The sequence below is a fragment of the Papaver somniferum genome, unplaced genomic scaffold (assembly GCF_003573695.1).
Source record: "Papaver somniferum cultivar HN1 unplaced genomic scaffold, ASM357369v1 unplaced-scaffold_139, whole genome shotgun sequence".
NCBI classification, from domain to species: domain Eukaryota; kingdom Viridiplantae; phylum Streptophyta; class Magnoliopsida; order Ranunculales; family Papaveraceae; genus Papaver; species Papaver somniferum.
The window spans coordinates 3665105-3689462 of NW_020623156.1; the positions used below are offsets into that span (position 1 = coordinate 3665105).

The 24358-nt window shown below is 36.9% G+C and overlaps 4 protein-coding genes, 1 long non-coding RNA gene and 1 pseudogene across 6 annotated transcripts; 3 read left to right on the forward strand and 3 right to left on the reverse strand.

Moving 5' to 3' along the window:
• Nucleotides 1-3545: 3545 nt before the first annotated feature.
• LOC113335309 lies at nucleotides 3546-4491 on the reverse strand. The gene is made up of 2 exons (XR_003353254.1): nucleotides 4366-4491; nucleotides 3546-3906 (listed from the first exon to the last, which is right to left on the reverse strand). It is a non-coding gene; the product is annotated as an uncharacterized LOC113335309 (long non-coding RNA).
• A 1322-nt stretch (nucleotides 4492-5813) lies between these two features.
• On the reverse strand, nucleotides 5814-8463 carry LOC113335202 (cysteine-rich receptor-like protein kinase 10). Of its 2 annotated transcripts, none has more exons than XM_026581321.1 (7): nucleotides 7563-8460; nucleotides 7305-7439; nucleotides 7086-7216; nucleotides 6791-6998; nucleotides 6465-6702; nucleotides 6213-6375; nucleotides 5814-6116 (listed from the first exon to the last, which is right to left on the reverse strand). In XM_026581321.1, the coding sequence occupies exons 1-7, from the start codon at nucleotides 8404-8406 to the stop codon at nucleotides 5865-5867; spliced, it is 1971 nt and encodes a 656-aa protein (XP_026437106.1). In that variant the 5' UTR covers nucleotides 8407-8460; the 3' UTR covers nucleotides 5814-5864. The 2 variants fall into 2 exon arrangements, with proteins under 2 accessions (XP_026437106.1, XP_026437107.1); XM_026581322.1 differs by having other exon boundaries at nucleotides 5849-6116; nucleotides 6242-6375; nucleotides 7563-8463.
• A 3003-nt stretch (nucleotides 8464-11466) lies between these two features.
• On the forward strand, nucleotides 11467-12395 carry LOC113335275 (putative cysteine-rich receptor-like protein kinase 9). Its single transcript, XM_026581384.1, has one exon. It carries the CDS (start codon nucleotides 11476-11478, stop codon nucleotides 12133-12135), a length of 660 nt encoding a protein of 219 aa, XP_026437169.1. The 5' UTR covers nucleotides 11467-11475; the 3' UTR covers nucleotides 12136-12395.
• LOC113335295 lies at nucleotides 12395-21281 on the forward strand (annotated as a pseudogene).
• LOC113335273 (putative cysteine-rich receptor-like protein kinase 9) lies at nucleotides 18548-19642 on the forward strand. The gene is made up of 2 exons (XM_026581383.1): nucleotides 18548-19418; nucleotides 19517-19642. The coding sequence occupies exon 1, from the start codon at nucleotides 18554-18556 to the stop codon at nucleotides 19403-19405; it is 852 nt and encodes a 283-aa protein (XP_026437168.1). The 5' UTR covers nucleotides 18548-18553; the 3' UTR covers nucleotides 19406-19418; nucleotides 19517-19642.
• A 29-nt stretch (nucleotides 21282-21310) lies between the features above and the next one.
• Nucleotides 21311-22015, reverse strand: LOC113335296. The gene has a single exon (XM_026581396.1). The coding sequence runs from the start codon at nucleotides 22013-22015 to the stop codon at nucleotides 21311-21313; it is 705 nt and encodes a 234-aa protein (XP_026437181.1).
• Between the last annotated feature and the right edge of the window lie 2343 nt (nucleotides 22016-24358).

Here is a 24358-nt window from a genome sequence, read left to right on the forward strand (position 1 = left end):
CAACAATTTCCATGTTACTTCCAGCTATAAGGATATCATCAACATATAAGGACAGGATAAGGAAACCTTTATCGGACCGTTTAACGTACACATTGGAAACAATGGCTCGATCAAGTTTTAAATACCATTGTCTGGATGATTGTTTTAGGCCATAAATAGATTTTTGGAGCTTGCAAACTTTGCGCTCTTGACCTTTAATCACAAATCCCTCTGGTTGCTCCATATAATTTTCCTCATCTAGTTCTCCATTGAGAAATGAAGTTTTAACATCCATTTGATGAAGTTCCAAATCCATATGTGCGACAATAACTATCATAAGGTGTATCTAGAAAATTCTCACCACATGGGAGAAAGTTTCCTCGTAGTCAACACCCTCCTGTTGGGTGTATCCTTTCGCCACAAGACGAGACCTATATCTTTTATCTAAACCATCCGCATTGCGTTTGACTTTGAAAACCCATTTGTTTCCAATAGCCTTACACCCTTCTGGGAGGTCAACGTATTGCCACACACCATTTATCCTCATTGATTCTATCTCTTCTTTCCGTGCAATAATCCATTTTTCCCTTATAGGAGATGACACAGCCTCTTTGAAATTCTTAGGCTCCGCGTCATCATGTGAACAAGCCATGAAACTTTCCCCCTCAATCTGAAAACGACGACGAGGGACTTTTCCACGTTCACTTTTATGAGATTGGGTATCCTGATTCGATGGAGCCAATCCAGTATCAGGTGGAACACTCCCACTTTCCCTAGGAGAACGAGGAATTTCTTCTCTATTCTCAACTAGACGAATTGGTGTGTCTTCCATTGACTCTTCCTCCTCAAAGAGGCTAAGATCTCCCCCTACCTCGTTCATTCTAGGAAAGTCCTGTTCTAGGAAATCTGCATCACGTGACTCAATCTCAGTTACACTTCCATCAGGCTTCTCACCAATGAACACATGGCCTTTTGAGTGATCAGAATATCTGATAAAGATACACTTTTTCGCTCGAGGGCCCAACTTCCCATACCGATGAGAACTGTTGTGTACATAAGAAGCCGAACCCCATGGTCGCAAATTACCCAATTAGGGTTTTCTGCTGGTCCATAATTCGTATGGGGTGGAAGGCACTGACTTCGAAGGCACACGATTAAGGACATAGGCAGCAGTCAGTAACGCAACTCCCCAAAAAGAAATAGGAAGATGAGCTTGCGCCATCATTGACCTAACCATGTCTAACAAATTACGGTTCCTTCTCTCTGCTACACCATTTTGTTGCGGAGTACCAGGAATAGTCAATTGTCTCAGGATACCTTTTTCCTCACAATACCCTTTGAATAGTTCAGATAGATACTCGCGGCCACGGTCAGTTCTGAGAGCCTTAATGCTCTTATTTAGTTGATTTTCCACTTCGCATACATAGCTTCTAAAGCAGTCAAATGCTTCTGACTTGTGGGATATCAAGTAAATATGACCATATCGCGTAAATTCATCTATGAAAGTGATGAAATAAGAGGCTCCATGTCTTGCCTTAACGTTCATTGGGCCACATATATCAGAATGAATTAATTGCAAAGGCTCAGAGGACCTTTTGGCTGTCCCAAACGGTTTTCTAATGGCTTTACCTGCAAGACAATGTTCACAGGTAGGCAAGGAGACTTTAGCGATGGGGCCTAAGAGACCTTCTCTAGCTAACCTAATCATCTTTTCTTGCCCTATATGACCTAATCTAGCAGGCCAAATCACAGAATCATTATTAACATCTGAGGAAGACGCAACTAATGAAATAGATTTCTTAGCATCACAAGAATTAGAATTGTCAATATCCAAAACCATAAAACTCAGTTGCCAGGCAAATCTTAACAGAATTACCCCCAAAAAGAAAACTAAAGCCTAGACGCAACATACTATTAACTGAAACTAAATTTCGTCGAATATTTGGAGCATAAAGTACATCATGGAGGATTAAGGTGCGCCCTTGTCGTAGTTTTAGCATATAAGTACCGATTCCAAGTACTTCTATGCTAGATGTGTTTCCCATATAAACTCCCATGCTCCCAGAAGGAACTCGACGCTAATCTAGGAACCCATCTCGGTCCCTTGCTACATGGTCGGTTGCTCCCGAATCTACAACCCACAAATGAGGAGAATGAGCAACTAATGCTTGACTAGAAACAAAACATTCATAGCGAGGAATAGGTTCAGAAATTACCTTCTTATGCTCAGTGCATTCACGAGCAAAGTGTTCTTTCTTATCACAGTTAAAGCATTTCATCTCTTCTTTGTCTTTCTTACCAGTACGCTTGCCTCTTTTGCGCTTAGGAGCGTTGGTAGTGGATGGCACAGATCCATCACGAGAATTCTTAGCAGACGAACCCTTACCCCTCTTGCGCTTAGACCCATTGGTCTTATGCGAAACAGCTTCAGAAGCGAAAACAGAACTGTCAGTCTTAGCAGCTTCCAAGCGCTCGACTTCTAGTTCCACACGACGAGAAATTTCCTCAAAAGTGCGGATATTGTCATTATGTGTCATGTTTTGCTTCATCTGATCCCAAGAATTGGGAAATGAACGAATAAAAACTTGTACCTATTGTACATCTATCATGACCTGAAGCCTCAAGTTCGCGTATCATTGACGACATTGTCCTCAAATGTTGTTTCATTGTAACATTCGGCTTCTTTTGAAAAGTGTCAAACTTCATAGTTAAAGCGCGCAACTTAGCCACAGAGGTAACTCCATATTTCTTCCTGACTGCCTCTAGCATGTCATGAGCAAATTGGTGGTTCTCAAACTCGCCAATGAGATCATTGTGCATCGAACTCATGATCATATGACGAGCACTGCGATCCTTCTTAATCCATTCCTGGTATGCCTCGAGGTTACGAAGGTGTTGAGCCGTCGTACCCTCCTCATGCCGAGGCATCAAATGCTCAGTTCTTTCCTGCAGCACATCATCATGCAAGAGAAAAACTATATTTCGGCGCCATATGTTATAGTTGTCGCCATCAATTTTTTCTCCCTTGTTCAAATCGCAATGATGTTCTTGGAAGCCATATAGTCTAACATAGTAGGAGAAAAATAATAGAAAGGGATATTAAACTTATGGCACTATACACATATTCAAAAATAATTTTGCAACATTAATCTAAATAAATAGCAAAACAACATTACAAGTCGCAAAATCGAAAAATCATTAAACTCCTAATCATCTCTCGCGCCACAAGTAATATTTTCTACATCTATTTAATATATATGCACAAGTTAATGGTTTTTGGGAATTAAACAAACTCAACCAAACAACCTCCCATTCAAATGTTTTAACATGTTATTCAATCAAAATAATAATTCAATCAAACATGTTACCAAACCAAGAAGATTATCTAATCAATCAACATGTTATCTAGACATGCAATTCAATAAGATATGAATTCAATCCAACACCATACGTGTTGTATATTAAAGAAATTAGACAACCACAACGTATAACCATTCACATGTTTTCATGGATAAAGAAATTAACTATATAATTTCAAAGAAACTCTATCATGTGAATCTAATAGGTTCTGAAAATAGTTTTATTGAATCCAGAATGTCGAAAAACCTTAGCATACCAAAATTGGAGTTGATCCGACAACCACAAATAGAGAAACAAAAGGAAAAACAAAAAAAACCCGGTCTAGACCGCGAATCGAACCTAGCTAGACCGAACCGCGAGCTGACCCACTGGACTGAACCGCGATCTGACCCACTGGACCGAACCGCGCGCTGACCCACTTGACCGAACCGCGAGTTGAATCGTCGGTCCGTTACCGAGTTGACTCGCCGATTTAACTCGGTTACTGTTCATCATCTTCTCTAAAAGTCAGCAGCGTGCAGACGCGCATGACCAACTTTGGGAGACGATATCTCACTCATACAAGCTCTGATTCAAGCAAATAATATGTCAAAAGAAAGCTGTCAGAGAGCACTATCTATCTATATTAATTTTAATTAACATGGATCGACATATATACATCAAAACAATCATCAAACCACTGCTCACAAACATGATATAAAACTAGGGTTTTACCTATATCTATCAAACCACACGTTCAAACGATATAAAACGTTCTAGGAGATCATTTTAATCAATAATGAACATACCCAATTAAATATTTCAAAACAAAACACCCTTATCAAGATCCGAAATATTTATACATCCATTAATGGTTTTTAACCCAGAAAAAAAAACAAGAACCCTAATCATGATACTATCATGTTATCAGCAACTTTCAAGCACACAAAGCATGTTATTTCAAGACACGAAAACGCATCAAACCATAGTTCACGTACCAATGTTAGAGATTTATACGATTAGGAGGAAGTGGGCATCGGTTCATACCTTGAACTTGAGCTTCGATTAGCAAGAACAAGGAACAACAACAGCAACAACAACGATTCAACACGACGATCATCAGGTACTACAATCACCAAGGATGAGCACAAACTTGATTCACAGGCTAAGAACTTGAAACCTTTATCTCCTGATGGTATCTCTCTTCAGGGTTAGAGTTACCACTTTTATTTTGGTAAAACTTAGGTGTGATATTGGTGGGAATCACGTAACCTCTACACACATATTAGAGATGCTTATATAGGGTCGAAACCCTAATGGTATATGGAACCCTATCGGACTTACCACATACATATGGGCGACCATATTCGGGTCCAACCCAAATATCTAACAGGAGAGCATACCTTATCCCAGGAGATGAAATAGTGAAAGGTCCAGAATATGATAAATTAGCTGCTTTTTTCGAAGCATATAGACAAAAGGAGGAAGCAGCAGAGAAGAAACGTAAGGCTCATGAGAAGAATTCAGAAAACAAAGAAGCTTCTTCTACTGCTAAGAAGAAGAGTAAGATATCCACCGAAGAATGAATAAAAGAATTCAGTGGAAAAGCTTATTTAGGGTTTGATAATTAAAAAGTAAGATCTACTATCTTGCCACTAAGTTTCTGTAATTTAGGGTTCGATAAATTTCTTTCTTTCCACTACTAAAATGAATAAACGTCCTTCAAATTTCTAATTTCTTTATCTCAATTGGTTTTTGGTGCATATTAGCAGTTTCATTACAAGATCCAAGGTTGTGATAAAGTCTTCCCTTTAAGCCAAGGTTCCAAGATCCGTCCACAAGTGGAGTCATTTTGCTCTGCATGAAAGATAGTATTAATTTACTTTTGAATGTAGTTGGAAGAAGTAGGATTCCCACACACCATATATATATATATGTTTGCTAAACATAGTGCAGACATGAACTGGTGTGTGGAAATCCAACCTCTTCGAGCCACATCCTAAATGTCGACTTGTTCAATTAAGCGTTTTCCATAGACGATCTATGGCATGGGATGACTACTATATAGAGATGGGGTTATACAAATATTTAGCAGTAGTATGAACTGAACCAACCACACCACCACGAAATCCCCGCACCAGGATGTCTCGTTAAATTAAGCTTCATTTCAGTACCAAGACAAGACCAGCACCAGCACATTTAGAAGAATCAGCAAAACTGTGAATGGAACTTTCCTTGGTGCTTTTCTGGTAATGGTGGTTGTTTTCGTCACACTGCTGATTTTTGTATGACCCCAGCTCTATACTCTTAAGCAAAAATTTCTATTGATAGGTAGGTAGCTCTCTAAAATGTTACTCTTATAGGAAATATATATGTAGAACGAGCATAAACATCAAGAAATCTCGATTGATTGTCATTGCATTAATTATACGAGTCTGGTTCATCTGTATCCACGGTATGTCTATCATTTTCAATATAATAAGAGACTCCAAAGATTTTTAAAGTTTAGTGTTTATTAATGTTCAAAATATTGGGTCTTATTTCTATTACACGTATACCTGTTCCAGTATTGACTCATCTGACACAAAATATGAAGGCCGTGTGGGTAAAGGTAGCGTAACTGAGTTGCTAGTAAGCATCATAACAATCACAGCCATGGTAGGTCTATCAGCAATACTGTCTTGAACACATAACAGTGCAATGTGGATACATCTCGTTACTTCGCTTCTCGAACATTTCTCTTTCAAACATGAATCTAAGAATTCCAGGGCTGAATTATTCTGCCAATATCTCCACGCCTGTAGCGATAGACCAGGCTTAGAAACAGAAATTAACTCCCAAGCTTCCAATTCTACAAATCCAGGGCGAAATAACTTTTAAGCTTTCATACTTACATAAGTTAGAAGATCTTGAGCTTCTGTACCTTCTATTACTGATTCATAACACGAGATGTTCTTCTTTCCACTAAGAATTTCGAGAATTAAGACACCGAAACTAAAAACGTCAGACTTGGCAGAGAAATGTCCATGCAGTGCATACTCTGGAGCCATATATCCACTGCAATATCAAATTCAATAGTATTTTGTTAAAATAAATATTAATTCAGATTTATTATCTATTTGAAGTGTTTGCATGCATGTACTTACTATGTTCCAACGACTTTATTTGTATTATCTTGGGTTTGATCTACCACAAAAAGCCTAGCCATTCCAAAATCTGAAATTTTTGGAAGCATATCTGGTGCTAACAATATATTGCTAGTCTTGAGATCTCTATGAATAATCCTTACTCGAGAATCCTCATGAAGATACAAAAGACCTCGTGCAATTCCTCCAATAATCTTGTATCGACATTCCCAATCCAAACATGTCCGTTTCATATTGTCTACATATACATTAACCAATATATATACACAATCATCAACTTATTAAGCCACAAATTTCATATGTAAATAAGTAACTTATATACATACCAAATATGAAATGATCGAGGCTTGAGTTCATTAGTTCGTAGACGAGCAATTTCTCTTGTCCATGCAAGCAAAAGCCTAATAGTCTCACAAGATTCCTATGTTGAAGTTTAGCTAATAATAAAACTTCATTCTTAAACTCCTGATCACCTTGACCTGAACTCTTAGAGAGTCTTTTCACAGCAATTTCTTGTCCATCAGACAATGTACCCTGAAGAAACCAACAAGTTGGAATTGAAAATTCTTAATAATCCACCTAAATGAAACTTTTAATATTAACATAAACATTGCAATATACCTTATAAACAGTGCCGAATCCACCTTGCCCGAGCTTATTAGCTTCGGAGAAGTGATCCGTTGCAATATTTATTGCATCGAAGTTAAACTGTAGTGATTCCGCACTTGAAATATCTTGATCCACATCTTGGGCTATGACACAACAACACAGTAATACAATTAGGATCAATGGTCTATTAAACGGAAGACACTATAAGTAATATCCAGCACTGCTACTCACCATAATCTTTATGATTTAGCATCTTTCCCTTACGGGCATAGAACCAATACCATACAGCAGTATAAGATAGCAGTACAGCAATTCCCAAAGGAACCGCGACACTCACAGCAAGTTTCAATGAATGATTTCCATTTCCTTCACAAGTATAAAACAATTAGTCATTTCCATAACTTGTGCTGCTTTCTTCTCAATATGCAAATAATCAAACAATAGAATATAGTAAAAAAGCGATAACCAAAACCATATCGAAGTACTTACGTTTTGCTGTATCCGATGCTGATTGCAGAATTGGAGGTGATGCTCGAGTAGTATATTTATACTGACCATAAAAAGTATAAATCTCATATCTAACAGTACAACTAGGAAGTAGAACTCTAGCCCCTTGCGTATCATTACAACAACCAGGTAATTTCCCAATAGCCAATCTAAGACATCTATTACACAGTGTTGGTGTTAAATCGGGTGTACATTGGACCATTCCATAAATATCACTAAAATTTGTATAATTTGTTGCACCAGTAGCAAATAAAGAAGGCCTGTTAACGCTATTGATGACAGCTTTAATTACTAAATCATCTAATAATCCAGTAACTAATTCCATACGTGGTTTCGGGTCCAAGATATAATGAGCACTAATCCAATGAAGTGATGGGTTTTCACTCAATAGTGAGAAATAAGATCTATCTGAATACCTTAAAATACATGCACTATAGAACATGATAGCTCCTTTTGAATTTGGACACATGGAATCTTTTACAACTTCATCGGTGGCAAGCTGAACACAATCTGAACATATATCTGGTGCTATATCTTCTCTACAATGTAAAGAACCGTAAACAGTATCTGGGTTTTCCCCGATTGTGACGTTGCGATAACCGTTTAGAGGAATTGTGTTGTTGTTTCTGAATGTATCTGAAAGAGAAGAAAGTAAGAGATTGAGATTGGTTTTATATGTACTGTTGGCACTGTAATTACTTCTTGAACAGAACTTCTGAGCTAAGAAAGATGGGTTAGGTTCCTGATCTTCTGCACTTGCTGTTCGAATATCATAGTAAGATATGAGCATCAAAATGACGATAATGAGTTTATTAGAGACCACCATTGCTAGTTAGTCCATGATGTGTATATGTTTGTATATGTTTGGTTTATGAATTGGAAATTTGTATATGTTTGGTGTGTGAATTGGAAATTTTCACAAGTCAGATTGATTTTCCAGTCTATCTAGGCGGCTGCTTGCAAATTGCATTAAAAAATTTAAAGTTGGTAATGATAATAATATCTTTGTTGTTTTATTATGTTTGCATTGGAAGACTTGAGTCACGCGGGATGGCTTTTTGAGTCACGATGAAGACCAGTCCACACACCAACTTTATAATATTGTCTTAGCTGTAGAATTGTCACTCAAAAACAACCTACTTGGTGTGTGGACTGCTGTCTCCTGTCCTGGTCTTGTAGTATAAGATAATCACCCTCTTGCAACCAATTATGTTTGCATTGGAAGACTTGAGTCACGCGGGATGGCTTCTTGAGTCACGATGAAGACCAGGACGGGAGACAGCAGTCCACGCACCAACTTTGAAATTGTATATATAATTTGAGGCCGAAATACTGGCTCCAGAATGAAAGTTAGGCCAAAAGCTTGAATTTTAGAGCTCCTGACCCCTACCAATAGGAATCGAGAATTTTGAAATATTCTCGGTGTTTTTTGACGAACGTAATGGATAAGTGATCAACATCAGAGTTATAATAGGCCGAAATACTGACTCCAGAATGAAAGTTAGGCCAAAAACTTGAATTCTAGAGCTCCCGGCCCCCTACCAATAGGAATCGAGAATTTTGAAATATTCTCGGTGATTTTTGACGAATGTAATGGATAAGTGATCAACACCAGAGTTATAATAGCTTTCGCAAAACCAAAACCCTAATTAATATTTCTCTTTCCGTTTTCTTTATGTTGACGTCTCCATTAATTTTATTATCTTCCCTTTTCTTGATCTGTTCTCTTCCCTTTCTGTTATACAATAGATAGTATACCATTAGAAAAGAAAAGATTCGAAAATAAAAACTTCGATGCTATTAGATATTCATTGTAATTTATTAGGGTAAAATCTTTTGATTCAATCGTGATCAGTATAGCCTAAGAAGCAAACACGCCCAGCTGTTACTGTTCTGTATAGTAATCTTTCCGCATTAGTCTATAATTGTTTTTCAACTACCAATTGTTGTTTTCTGATGGCAGGACTAATCGAAAAACTTTGGGTGTATGATCTCTGAAATATCAGTGAAGAGTGCATTTGATTTTCAGGAACTTGCTGATGAGATAGAGCTTGGTCCAGAATCTCACATCATTTGATATTTTATTCGTTTCTTTTTCGTTATTATGCTGACTTACTATATAGTTTTCTTCAATGTATGTTAGCTTCTTTTCATGTTTAGTGTACTGTAGCTTGATTGGAATTGTGTATGCATTTGTCTGTGTTATGGATTCTGATTTTCGGATTTCATACATTCCAATCGTAGATTCTTTAAAAAAAATCTTTTGTATATACGATATAGCTTGCAGGGTAGTCTTCCAATCATTGTTTGCAGTTAGAGTATTTCAGCCTTCAATTGATTGTTTGATTTCAGCAAGTCCCTTGATTGGACATGTGATGTCAAAGCTCCACTTTGTTTTTTTTTTAAGTTTAGTTCACTGCATTGTGTTAGTTGTAGAAGCCAAGATAATTTTTAAATTATTTAAGCTAATGGGTACTTGATGGTAGTGTTGTCTACAACCAAGATTATTCATCTTTTCCAGTTTTGTTAACAACTGATAAATATAATATGTTAATGTATAAAACCTTCTTAAGGGTGTCAGAATCGATCTAGAACGGGAGAAAGCTGTGTTGATAAGGTACCCAACATCCCCTAAGTAGCTATTTATTAACCAACACCAAGAAGTCCCTTTACAGGTGTAGAATTCCATCTTATATTGTTTCTTTGCCACATAAAATTAACTACAGGTCGGTTCATATGCTTTGTTTTGTTCCTAATAACAATCTAATTCATAGATTGTTAAACTCATATCCGGAAGGAGCTTAATTTATGTGTTGTGTCATTTAAGGATTTGGATGAGTCTGCCGGCAACAGTCTAATTAAAACTAGATGCCATCTTATATTGTTTTTTTGCCACATAAAATTAACTACAAATCGGTTCATATGCTTTGTTTTGTTCCTAATAACAATCAAATTCTTAGATTGCTAAACTCATATCCAGAAGGAACTTAGTTTATGTGTTGTGTCATTTAAGGATTTGGATGAGTCTGCCGGCAACAGCATAATTAAAACTAGATGCCAACTCCCTTATGGAGATAGTCGATCTACATTTCATAGTACATCACTACATGGATGGGTGATGGGTCTATGACATTAAAGGAAAAGTTGTTTTTTGTTATCCTAATTTCTACAACTTTGTTTCATGAATGCAGCATCATCTTTGGAGAAGTGAAACCATAACTTCGTCATTGCAAAACCAGCCAATGTATGTTGTTTGATTTTCCACTATTTCTTTAAAATATATGTTGATATACATTCTTGCAGTAGTTATTTAGGAAACCATGGTAGCTTATGATTCATGTTTTGGTTCGTGTTTAATTGACTCTATACACAAGGTAATTGATCCAGACAACAATTAGCTTTGGTAAACCCTGGAATTGTGTATGGAGGCTGAAGTCTCAACAGAACATCAAGTTTTTTTTCTTAGCATATCTTGTCGCCAAAACAATTACTAAAAGAAATATAACCTAATTCCTTAGATATTGGGCTGTGGAGCCGTCACAAGCAAAGAGATGTGAAAGTGCATTTAATACTCTGCTATCTCTACAAATTCGCAGTTAAAGCTATCCGCTCTGCTAATACTACATTTTGACACAGTAAGAGCGTCCGTTTCTACATTTTCAACACAAATAATGTAATTAACTTAGTCCTGTGCAACGCACGGGCAAGATACTAGTATTGTCTTAGCTTTAGAATTGTCACTCAAAATAACGTAGTACAAGTCTTTTGAAGGATTACGTAGTCAGTACGCGTCCTACTTCATATATATACCTTAAGATGTTCTTTTGAGTTCTCATCACAAAAAAAGAAAAAAGAAAAAAAAAAAAAAAAAAAAAAAAAAAAAAAAAAAAGAGCGATGACTGTCTTTCATAAACTATCTTTCTTCATTTTGATGTTCATCTTTTGCCCTGACCAGATAAGAAATGCACAGGCTCAGGAACCTACTCCATTCTATTTAGCTTATAACTTTTGTTCGGTAAGTAATTACAGTGCCAACAGTACATATCAAACCAACCTCAGTCTCTTACTTTCATCTCTCTCAAAGACATTCACAAACAGAAACACAATTCCTCTATATGGTTACCGTAACATCACGGTCGGGGAAAACCCAGATACTGTTTACGGGTCATTACATTGTAGAGAGGATATAGCACCAGAAATATGTTCAGCTTGTGTTCAGCGTGCAGCTGAAGAAGTTGGGAAAGATTCAATGCATCCAAATTCAAAAAGAGCTATTATGTATTACAATGGATGTGTTCTAAGGTACTCAAACAGGTATTACTTCTCAATTATGCAAGAAAATCCAGCGGTTCCGCTAAATAATCAAAATAATGTCACAGACCCAGCCAGCTGTTTGACATTAGTAACTGGATTATTAGATGGCCTAGTGATTGAAGCTGTTAACAATACTTCTAGTAGTCCATCGTTATTTTCTACGGGTACAGCAAATTATACTAGAGAAAATACAGTTTATGGAATGGTTCAATGTACGCCAGATTTAACACCGAGTAGCTGAGTTGGATCAGCTATCGAACTAATTCCTAAATATTTCTATGGTAAGCGAGGGGCACAAGTTCTTTATCCAAGTTGTACTTTCAGATATGAGATTTATCCTTTTTATGGCCAATCTGTTTATGCTACTACTCAAGCACTAGCACCAGCTCATGTAGTGTTACCTCCAACTCAGCAGCCGTTATCGAATACAACTACTTTTAAGTACTCAAACACCTTTTCATGCTTAGCGCAAGAGTTTAATCTCATAGTGTGTTGACTAATTGGTTCTTAACTGTGTAGCAAATGGAAGTAATTCAAATTCATTGAGACTATCTGTTGGTATCTCCGTTCCTTTGGGAATTGCAGTACTACTTTCCTCCATTGCCGTTTGGTGGTTCTATTTCCATAAGAAAAAGAAGATAAATGGTAAGTGGCTAAATCCTGTGTATACATGACTTGTGGCTTCTCTACCAAACATCTGAAAACAAAAGTTTCAATGTGTTATGCAAATAGCCCAAGATGGGAAAAAAGATTTTCGAACTGTGGAATCATTACACTTCAAATTCGATATAATAAGTACTGCGACAGATAACTTCTCAGAGGCTAACAAACTCGGAGAAGGTGGATTTGGCTCTGTTTATAAGGTATATTACAAAATATATATTAAGATAAAACATTTCTTCCAAGTGGATTCATATATTTCTTCGGTTCTCACAATATTAGCATCTCCAGGGTACGTTGTCTGATGGACAGGAAATAGCTGTTAAAAGACTCTCTGAAGATTCTGGTCAAGGTGATCAGGAGTTTAAGAATGAAGTTTTACTATTAGCTAAACTTGAACACAAGAATCTTGTGAGACTGTTAGGTTTCTGTTTACATGGACAGGAGAAACTACTCATCTACGAGCTTATGAACGCAAGTCTTGATCAATTCATATTCGGTATGTTCAGTCACTAATTTTTGAGTAATTTGATGCATATGTAGTGGCCCTTTTATGAAATTGGTGACGATTGCTGAGTGCTGAATTTGCTAAATATATTAAGACACCTTAAAACAGACGTATTTGGATTGGGAAATGCGATACAAGATTATTGGAGGAATTGCTCGAGGACTTCTATATCTTCATGAGGATTCTCGACTTAAAATAATTCATAGAGATCTCAAAACTAGCAATATACTATTAGCACCAGATATGACTCCTAAAATTGCAGATTTTGGTATGGCTAGGCTCTTTCTGATAGATCAAACTCAAGCTAATACAAATAGAATCGTTGGAACATAGTAAGTATACAAATCCTTCAAATCATTAAACAATTCATTCTTGGTAACAATATTGAAACAAAGAAACGCGTAGCACACAAACAAATGATGATATCCTAATTCTTTGTGTTTGATATGATAGTGGTTATATGGCTCCAGAGTATGCATTTCAAGGACAATTCTCCGTGAAATCAGACGTTTTTAGTTTTTCTTAGTTCTTGAGATTCTTAGTGGGAAGAAGAACACTGCATTCTATGAATCAGTGACTGGAGGTGCTCAAGATCTCTTAACTTATGTGAGTAATTTTTACACACAACCAAGAAAATAAATATAAAAAGACTGGAAACTTACTCTTGCGCAAATTCTAATGAGAATTTATTGTTGCAGGCATGACACTGGCAGAATGGATCAGCACCAGAGCTGTTAGATGCAAGTTTCAAGGAGAATTGCTCGAGAAGCAAAGTAATTAGATGTATCCACATTGCACTATTATGTGTTCAACACAGTATTGCCAGTAGACCTACCATGGTCTCAGTCATTGTAATGCTGAATAGCTCTGTAACTCTCCCAGTACCTACACCACCTGCTTATCTTGTGTCAGATCAAGCAGTTGAAGATCAATGGATTATCTCCTCGATAACATGTAAATGTTTCTCCCAAAAATAAACTTGATATAGGATTTGCATCTGATGTAATAAACTCCTTATTAGCATTCATCAGTGTAACAGCATTATTTCTTTGAGGCATTTCATCAATGACTACAGAATTTTCTGTCTATTCAACACTTTCTTTAGTAGATTCTCAGGCCCTGGAAATGGACTAGCCGCAGGTTTCTCCTCAGCCGCCATTAGATCATCATCGTCATCAGTATGCTTTGATAGCTTTTGAGTAGAATAGGTGTATCAGTATGCTTAGTTAGTTTAATTATATATTATGTCTGAAGTTCGTAATTTTCTTTTATTAGGTTGGAGACTTCTTATTTATATATATTATTATATATTTTATAAAGCTCGCTTTTGCTTTTGCAACGCTTTACGCTTTGATATGAAAGCGCTTCGTCCAACGCTTTCGCTTTTTAAAACCTTGTCTTCAACATTTTAATTCTTACTTTTCAATATTCTCCTGCTTCATAGTTTTGTTTGTAGTTTATGGCTCTATTTTTAGATGGAAGCTTATATTTTGTGGTTCCTCATGCAGTGTTATTGTTGGTAGTGTAACAATAAAACACTAAAAGTAAAGATGTTAAGAAATAAGTTTCTGAAACTTTGAAGTAGACACTCAAGAAAAACAACAAGTAGAGGACAGAGTCACCTGATAATCAAGCTGTCCTTAACATGATAGTTGACCGGTACGCCTCAAGAATTAGTGATGCCTATACCCTGTGGTAAAGTCGTATCCAGGATAAAACTGTCCGTTGCAAATACTGTTAGCACTACAGTACTTGCCCACTCTTACAAACTCAACAACAATGGCACAGAAAGAAAGAAAAAACCACACAGAGGGAGAGAGACGAAAAGAAGAAGGATAATAGCTTCTTCTGGACAAAAATTGGAATGAAGAATTCGAGTCCCTTTTATAGGTAGAAATGAGGGAGGTGAATTGATGTGCATAGTGGATTAGATAAATAGTGGAACTCCTTTTTAGTTATACCCTATGTGGGACAAAATGTCATATTTCATTCACTCATAAGAAAATGAGCAAGTACCCTTAGTAACTTAAAGGTACTAAGTTCCATTCCCACTAAGACTACAAAAAAAACAAATAAAACTCACTTTATCCAACAATCCCCCACATGAATGAAATACCGATAAAATCAGAAAACGAAAAGCGAGAAATACCACTATAGGAAAGAGGTGTCCATGAGGTCTTGAACCTTTGCTTAGTGAGAAATTGTCGGAACTACTTGATGGACAGTGAACGCGATGTCTTGAACTGCCATCATTTGGTGTAATCCGCGATAATAACCACGCGTGATATCTCTCTGGGTGTTGTCAAGTTCGTGCCGTTGTGTCCTTTTTGGCCCTGGACAAATCCCGTTTCTCAGAATGCTCTAGAGAATCATCTCTATTCTCATAGGAAGCGACCCACATTCAGATAGGTGAGTTCCATCAAGAGTGCTTACTGCTACACCCCACTTCAATCTTAAATTGAAACTATAGAACTCATTAATACTTAGTTAAAAGTCATCATTCACATCCAATCACACTATCACATCTACACCATAAGGAAGGGATAGATAATGAAATTCTCTGATAGTGTTTAACTTGACCCACCACAAATTATTTGTCTCATTCAAAACCTTGATCTTGAGATCTCCAGTCAACAAGGTTGAGTATCCTTCATGGCAAGTTTATTTAATGATCCTAAGCTCTATCCCCCTCGATGCATTACTAACTATCTCCTTGGACAAACCTTTCGTCAAAGGGTCCCGATATTCTCCTTGGACTTTACCCATTCAATTGAAATACCGGCTTTTGAGATTAGTTTTTTCAGGATATCATGTCTTCTTTTAATACGTATAGACTTCCCATTTTAGTAGTTGTTTTTAGCCTTAGCTATAACAGCTTGATTATCACAATGTGTAGATATAGCTGGCACATGCCTATGCCAGAGAGGAATGTCTTCTAAAAAGCATCTTAGACAAGAGGCTTCCTCTCTTGCTTTATCTAACGCAATAAACTCGGATTCGATAGTGGATCGGGCTATGCAAGTATGTTTGGAACTATTCCAAGAAACATCCCTACCTGCTATAGTGAAAACATATCCACTCGTAGACTTAGACTCCTCTGGGTCTGATATCCAGTTTGCATCACAAAATCCCTCAAGGACGGCAGGGTACCTTTCATAATTCAAACAAAAGGTCAAAGTGTATTTCAAATACCTCAACACTCTAAAAAGTGCATTCCCATGTTCCTGCCCTGGATTACAAGTATACCTACTTAACCTACTCACAAAATAAGCAATGTCTAGCCTAGTACAGTTCATCTAATACATCAGACTTCCTATAACTCGTGAGTATTCAAGTTGTGAAACTCCATTACCCTTTTTTTTTGAGTCTACAACAAGGATCATACGGAGTATAAGCAGGTTTAGAATTAAAATGATTGAATTTTCTAAGTACAGATTCAACACAATGAGATTGACTAAGATTATAACCGTTAGAATTTCTTCTAATTTTCATCCCTAAGATTACATCCACGGGGCCTAAGTCTTTCATTTCAAAGTTCTCATTTAGCGTGCTCTTAGTGGAATTAATTACATTCATGTTAGCACTAAGTATAAGCATATCATCAACATACAAGCATACGATAACACAAGCACCATTCACAAGTTTGGTGTAGACACACTTGTCAGATTCATTTATTTTAAAACCACTAGAAAACATTACATGATCAATTTTTCATGCCATTGTTTAGGTGCTTGTTTCAATCCATATAAAGATTTTTTCAGTTTACAAACTTTCTTTTCACTACAAAGCCCTCTGGTTGTTCCATGTAAATTTCTTCATCTAATTCACCATTTAGAAAAGTTGTCTTAACATCCATTTGATGTATCTCTAGATTATGAACCACGTCTATAGCAATTAACGACCTAATGGAAGTAATTATCGTGACATGTGAGTAAGTATCAAAGAAATCTACACCTTCCTTTTGTTTATAGCCTTTAGCTACTAACCTATCCTTGTATTTTTCAACAGTTCCATCTATTTTACATTTCCTCCTGAAGACCCATTTACATCCTATGGCTTTACACCCTAGAGGTAACTCTACCAGCTCTCACGTATCATTTTCTTTGATGGATTACATTTCACTAATAGTAGACTCTTTCCACCATGGAGCTTCAGAAGAAGTCATGGCTTCTCTATAAGTCTGAGGATCAGTCTCGGCTAGGGTTACGAAGTCAGATCCAAAGGAGGGTTTTGGTTCTAGCCCTTTTACTTCTCCTAGGCTCAATCTCTACTTCATCTTCCTCTAAAGGTAAAGTCTGACTGGTTGAAGGGACATCTAGGGGATCAAGACCTCTCTTACGAGAGTCAGATTTCAATGGAAAAACATTTTCAAAGAACACAGCATCCCTAGATTCCATAATAGTATTCACACCAATTTCAGAAATTTCAGAACTCACAACCATAAATCTATATGCAGGAGTATGCTCAGGATACCCTACGAAGTCAAAGTCAACAGTTTTGGGTCCTATCTTGGTTGTCTTAGGAGGAGGATGAAAACCTTAGCCAAACAACCCCACACTTTGAATTATGCAAAAGAAGGTTATCTACCTTTCCACAACTCATATGGAGTTTATCTGATCCTTTAAAGGGTACTGTATTCAGGATATAACAAGCTAAGAGAACAGCGCCCCCCCAAGTTCGAAGGTAATTCTGAACTAATTAACATGACATTCATCATTTCCTTAAGTGTACGGTTCTTACGTTCAACTACATCATTAGACTGAGGTGAATATGGAGGGGTAACCTCTTCTTATTGCATTAACTGGAAATTTTCATGTATGATGTGTGAACTGGAAATTTGCATATTAATTTTCCAGTCTAACTAGGCGGCTGCTTGCAAATTGCATTAACTTTTTTAACTTAGTGTTTATTCTCCAAGAACAGTCCACTTATCATAATAATTATAGCATCTCTATTGTTTTATCTAGCAAAGTCTTGATGTGCACCCCCACCACCTTCTGTTTTTCTCCCATCTGACAAACAAGAAGACTAGAAATACGCATAAATAATTCTGTATCATCAACAATAGCGCGTGATGGTTTTTTCGTTGCAAAAGGACCTCCTAAAATCTTAACTTACCCTAAAATCTTAACTGACTCCCTTCGGTCGTCCCGATTAAGACCAGGAGACAGCATTTGACTTGAGAGACCACACACCAACTTTGACTTGAAGTCGTAGAATAGTCGTCATTGGAAAATAACCCTGTACCAGTCTTTCGAAGGAATATATTGTCAAATGTCAACTGTGAGTGACATTATTGTAGAGAAGGGACACAATGAAGAAGAAGATTGCATGTAGTTTCCTTATACATATATGTGTACTAGGTATGATTAAAGAAGTAATGACGACAGCCGCCAAACGTCACTCAGTAGTATGCATTCATATATATATATCTTAAGATGTTCTTTTGAGTTCTTATCACAAAAAAAAAAAAAGAAAAAAAAAAAAAGCGATGTCTGTCTTTCATAAACTATCTTTCTTCATTTTGATGTTCATCTTTTGCCATGACCAGATAAGAAATGCACAGGCTCAGGAACCTACTCCATTTTATTTAGCTTATAACCTTTGTTCAATAAGTAATTACAGTGCCAACTGTACATATCAAACCAACCTCAATCTCTTACTCTCATCTCTCTCAAATACATTCACAAACAACAACACAATTTCTCTAAATGGTTACCGTAACGTCACAGTTGGGGAAAACCCAGATACTGTTTACGGGTCGTTACATTGTAGAGAGGATGTAGCACCAGCTATATGTTCAGCTTGTGTTCAGCGTGCGGCTGAAGAAGTTGGGAAAGATTCAATGTGTCCAAATTCAAAAAAAGCTATTATGTATTACAATGGATGTGTTCTAAGGTACTCAGACAAGTATTACTTCACAATTATGCAAGAAAAACCAGCGGTTCCGCTAAATAATCAAAATAATGTTTCAAACCCAGCAAGCTATTTGACCTTGGTAACTGGATTATTAGATGGCTTAGTGATTGAAGCTGTTACCAATACTTCTAGTAGTCCATCGTTATTTTCTACGGGCACAGCAAATTATACTAGAGAAAATACAGTTTATGGGATGGTTCAATGTACGCCAGATTTAACACCGAGTACCTGTGCTACGTGTGTTAGATCAGCTATGAAACTAATTCCTAGATATTTTTATGGTAAGCGAGGGGCACGAGTTCTTTCTCCTAGTTGTACTTTCATATATGAGATTTATCCTTTTTATGGCCAATCTATTTATGCTACTACTCAAGCACTACCTCCAGCACCTGTAATGTTACCTCCAACTCTTCAGCCGTTATAGAATACAACTACTTGTAAGTACTCAAGCACCTTTTCACGCTTTGCGCAAGAGTTTAATGCAATTGATATTGTAGCTCATAGTGTGCTGACTAATTGGTTCGTAACTGTGTAGCGAATGGAAGCAATTCAAATTCATTGAGGATTGCTGTTAGTATCTCCATTCCTTTGGGAATTGCAGTACTACTTTCCTCCATTGCCATTTGGTGGTTCTATTTCCATAAGAAAAAGAAGATAAATGGTAAGTAGCTAAATCCTGTGTATACATGACTTGTGGATTCTCTACCAAACATCTGCTAACAAAAGTTACACTATGTTATGGAAATAACCCAAGACTGGAAAAATGATTTTCAAACTGTGGAATCATTACACTTCAAATTCGATATAATAAGTACTGCGACTGATAACTTCTCAGAGGCTAACAAACTTGGAGAAGGTGGATTTGGCCCTGTTTATAAGGTATATTACAAAATTTATATTAAGATAAAACTGTTCTTCCAAGTGGATTCATATATTTCTTCGGTTCTCACAATATTAGCATCTTCAGGGTACAATGTCTGATGGACAGGAAATAGCTGTGAAAAGACTCTCCGAAGACTCAGGTCAAGGTGATCAGGAGTTTAAGAATGAAGTTTTACTATTAGCTAAACTTGAACATAAGAATCTTGTGAGACTGTTAGGTTTCTGTTTACATGGACAAGAAAAACTACTCATCTACGAGTTAATGAACGCAAGTCTTGATCAATTCATATTCGGTATGTTCACAGTCACTCGTTGTCTTTGAGTAATGTGATGCATAAATAGTTACTTTTAATGAAATTGGTGACCAATGCTGAGTGTTGAATTTGCTACATATATGCAGACGCCTTAAAACAGACGTATTTGGATTGGGTAATGTGATATAGAATTATTGGAGGAATTGCTCGAGGACTCTTATATCTTCACGAGGATTCTCGACTCAAAATTATTCATAGAGATCTCAAGACTAGCAATATACTATTAGCACCCGATATGGTTCCAAAAATTGCAGATTTTGGTATGGCTAGGCTCTTTGTGATAGATCAAACTCAAGCTAATACAAATAGAATCGTCGGGACATAGTAAGTATATAAATACTTCAATCATAAACGTTCCATTCTTGGTAACAGTATTGAAACGAAGAAACGCTTAGCACACAAAATAATGATGATATCCTAATTCTTTGTTTGTTATGACAGTGGTTATATGGCTCCAGAGTACGCATTTCAAGGACAATTTTCCGTAAAATCAGACGTTTTTAGTTTTGGTGTCTTAGTTCTCGAGATTCTTAGTGGGAAGAAGAACACCGCATTCTATGAATCAGTGACGGGAGGTGCTCAAGATCTCTTAAATTATGTGAGTAATTTTTACACCCAACCAAGAAAATAAATATAAAAAGACTGGAAACTTACTCTTGCGCAAATTCTAATGAGAATTTATTATTGCAGGCATGGAGACATTGGCAGAATGGATCAGCACTAGAGCTGTTGGATACAAGTTTCAAAGAGAATTGTTCCAGAAGTGAAGTAACGAGATGTATCCACATTGCACTATTATGTGTTCAACACAGTATTGCCAACAGACCAAGCATGACCACAGTCATTCTAATGCTCAATAGCAACTCTGTAACTCTCCCAATACCTACACAACCTGGTTATCTTGTGTCAGATGAAGCAGTTGGAGATCAATGGAGCTTAAATAGAGCTTCACTTACTGAATTATCTCCTCGATAAAATGTAAATGTTTCTCCACAAATAAACCGCATCTGCTCTTGATATATCAATTGTATCCAATGTAATAAACTCGTCATTCTTTTGGGCATTCATCAAATAAAATGGATAACACTATAATAGCATTATTTCTTTGAGGCATTTCATCAAACACTGCTTGACTACATAATTTTCTGTCTATTTAACACTTTCTTTAGTAGATTCTCACGCCCTGGAAATGGACTAGACACAGGTTTCTCCACCGCCGCCATTAGATCATCATCGTTATCTCGATCACTACGATGCTGATGCTGATGTTGATGATGATCAATCTCTTTTTTCTTGTTTGCAACAAAATCCAGCTTCACTTTCCGCAATTCTAACCCCCTTTTTAATCTCTGTTTTTCTCTCCTCTCTTCTCTACTACCTCCACCAACATTACTACTGCCATAACCCATCATCATTTCCTCAGATTCAACCCCAGAAGACCCTTTGTTATAACTCAAACCCCCAAATTTCTTCTCCCTGGCACCCTTTGAATCTTCATCATCATCATCAGAAGAAGAAATGGCTTTTCTGGGTATTCTTCCAGTTTTAGAAGTACCAAGCAACTCAAAATTAATCTTACTCCAACCAATCTTATCATCATTATCCCAACCAAATCTTTCACTGATCTCCAACAAATCAGAAACAGGGCTCTTTACATTCTTCCCTGATGAAATTTCATTCCCATTTAATAAAACCTCAGCTAATTCCCATTCAATTCTATCTTTGTATACAGGGTCTACTAATACTTGATCAGCCAGTTGTGCCCATTCTTCAAAGTCTCTAGCTCTTAGTGTTTTTGATACCCATTTTAAGTATTTTGATGGTAATGTTCCCAACATTCTTCCTTTGTGTTTCCCAAAATCTATGACTTTGTCTCTTGCTGGTGTTGCAGAGATTGAGATGTTTCTTCTTGTTGCTGAAGATGGAGAAGCGGATGGATTGAATGAACAAAATAGGGTTCTAGATTGGGTGGAAAGGGTTGTTGATGGATTTGAGGAAGCAAGGAAGTAATGGAAGTTTAAGTGAGACATTATTTTGATACAAAGAGAGAGTGGGAGGGAGATAAGAAACTAATGGTGTGATTTCTTTCTCGGATTGGTGTGTAAGAATGCCAAAGCCAGGGCAGCACAACGGTTAGGATATGGCCCATTTCGCCACCCTACCGGCTGACTGGCAGGTAAGAAATTTTTTATCCGTCACTCTACCCGCCATTATATGGGTAAGATCATACCCGACCCATTAATTGGTGGGTCGGGTAGGATAGACGGGTATAACCGTTTTTTTTTTTTCCCTATGTTCTAGACTTTCATGTTGTGGATGGATTTACAAAATTCTAAACTATGAAGAATTGAAGGAAGCTGTTGTGGATGAGTATACATTTTTTGCATAATCATCGAATTTGAAGAAGAAGAAGAGTTCATGATTTTTCTCTCTTTCTCTCATTCCTAAAGCTTGGAGACCAAATTTTGTAAATAAACAACAGCTAATTAATGTGCTCGGTGTCTGATTATTCACTACTCGTAATCTCTCTAAGCATCTCTTGAAGTTGAGTAGCAGCAGTTAAAAGCCTCACACTCTAAACAATCTTCCTTAGCGCACAGTTGTCATCTTAATGAAATCAACACTTTCATCAAAAGCTCTTCATATGATCTTCTTCTTCAATCATCATCTACACTGACGGAATACGTACTAAGATCACCAAATAAAGCTGCATAACAACAGATAAAGCCAATTAACATCAAAATCTCTTTATACGCTACATATCAAAGCTGATTAACATAGGAATGGGCAAATAATGAGAAATATAACAAAACAAGTCATGTTTTGCAGAAACACTCAAAAGAAATCATATAATGTGTAGGAGAAGGAGAACACACTCTTCTGCGGAAACGAAATGCCAATCCAGCTATGAAAATAGACAGGGCCAACATTACATAGTAAAAGAAAAGAGAGCGCGACCTATTACTGTAAGAGGTCAGATTTTCTTCTTGATGCGCTCATTAATTCATACGTTGTAAAACAGTATTCTGACTACTGAATTCTGGGATGAGCTTCTGTATAAAGAAAAGTACTATAGGAGATTCTAGTAATTACTTATTGGCTACAATGCAATCTATCTATCAGGAACTACTTGGTAGTGCAGTAGATTCCTATCGCCTCCCCTTCCAGAAAAGAAATTGGTGCCATACAAGATAATCATGAAACTTCAGATCTCACTCCTTTTTTTTCTATTTGAAAAATCCATTCACTTATCATGACACTTGGCCGGATAAGCGCAACTAATGGCTGAACCAGGAATCCAGGTAAGACGGCAACAAAAAAAAAATGTTTTTGTTAGGTGAATACACTTTCCACGACAGTCTTCCACTCAACGAGGCTTTATAATTTTGTTGGGTGAATACACAGCTTGCTACTACAACATATATATAGTTTGTTCGAAAGGGAGGTGGTGAGAAAGAGAGTGTCTCAAACCTAAGGTAGAAAGAAGACTATTAACCAACAGTACCGACCCTTCGTTGCACAGATTGAGATGCAGCTTCATAGGGAATAGGAGGTCTCATTGACATCTCTTATGTAGTCTCAATCATGTTTGCTCATACTAAGCCTGCAGAAACTAAACCATGTTTTGTGACTTTTCATGATGTGAAGATCAGTCTCAATAAGGACTTTTGACTAACTGGGCAGTTAAAGGGGAATAATTACATAAGATTTGCAAACATTGTGTCATTTATTCCTGCACTTAACTACGAGCTTGGAGAATCAATTCACACTTTTTCCTTAAGGAATTTCCTAGAAATGTTATCAAGAAAAAATATTTTCGAAGAACAAGCGAGATGTATCTAATATGTTTTAGTGGCACGAAGTTTATCTCTTCAGGTGAGAGATCCTGGAAATAGAGAAACAGACGCAAGTAAAAGATGCAGCAGCATTGTTAGAGTACACGTAGGGAAACACATTTTTAAAAAACAATATAGAGACCCGAAGTAAGAGGTAGGAGGAACTAGTAAGCAAGAATCATATACATCACCCACTGTTAACAGTACCTCATATGTGAAAGGACATTGTACTGTAGGAGATTCTAGTATAAGTTACACATTTGATGGCATCACGCGTGAACAAAGCTTATAAAATGTGCTTGTTGGGGTTTTTATCGTTAAAATATATGTATGACCTGAGTCAAG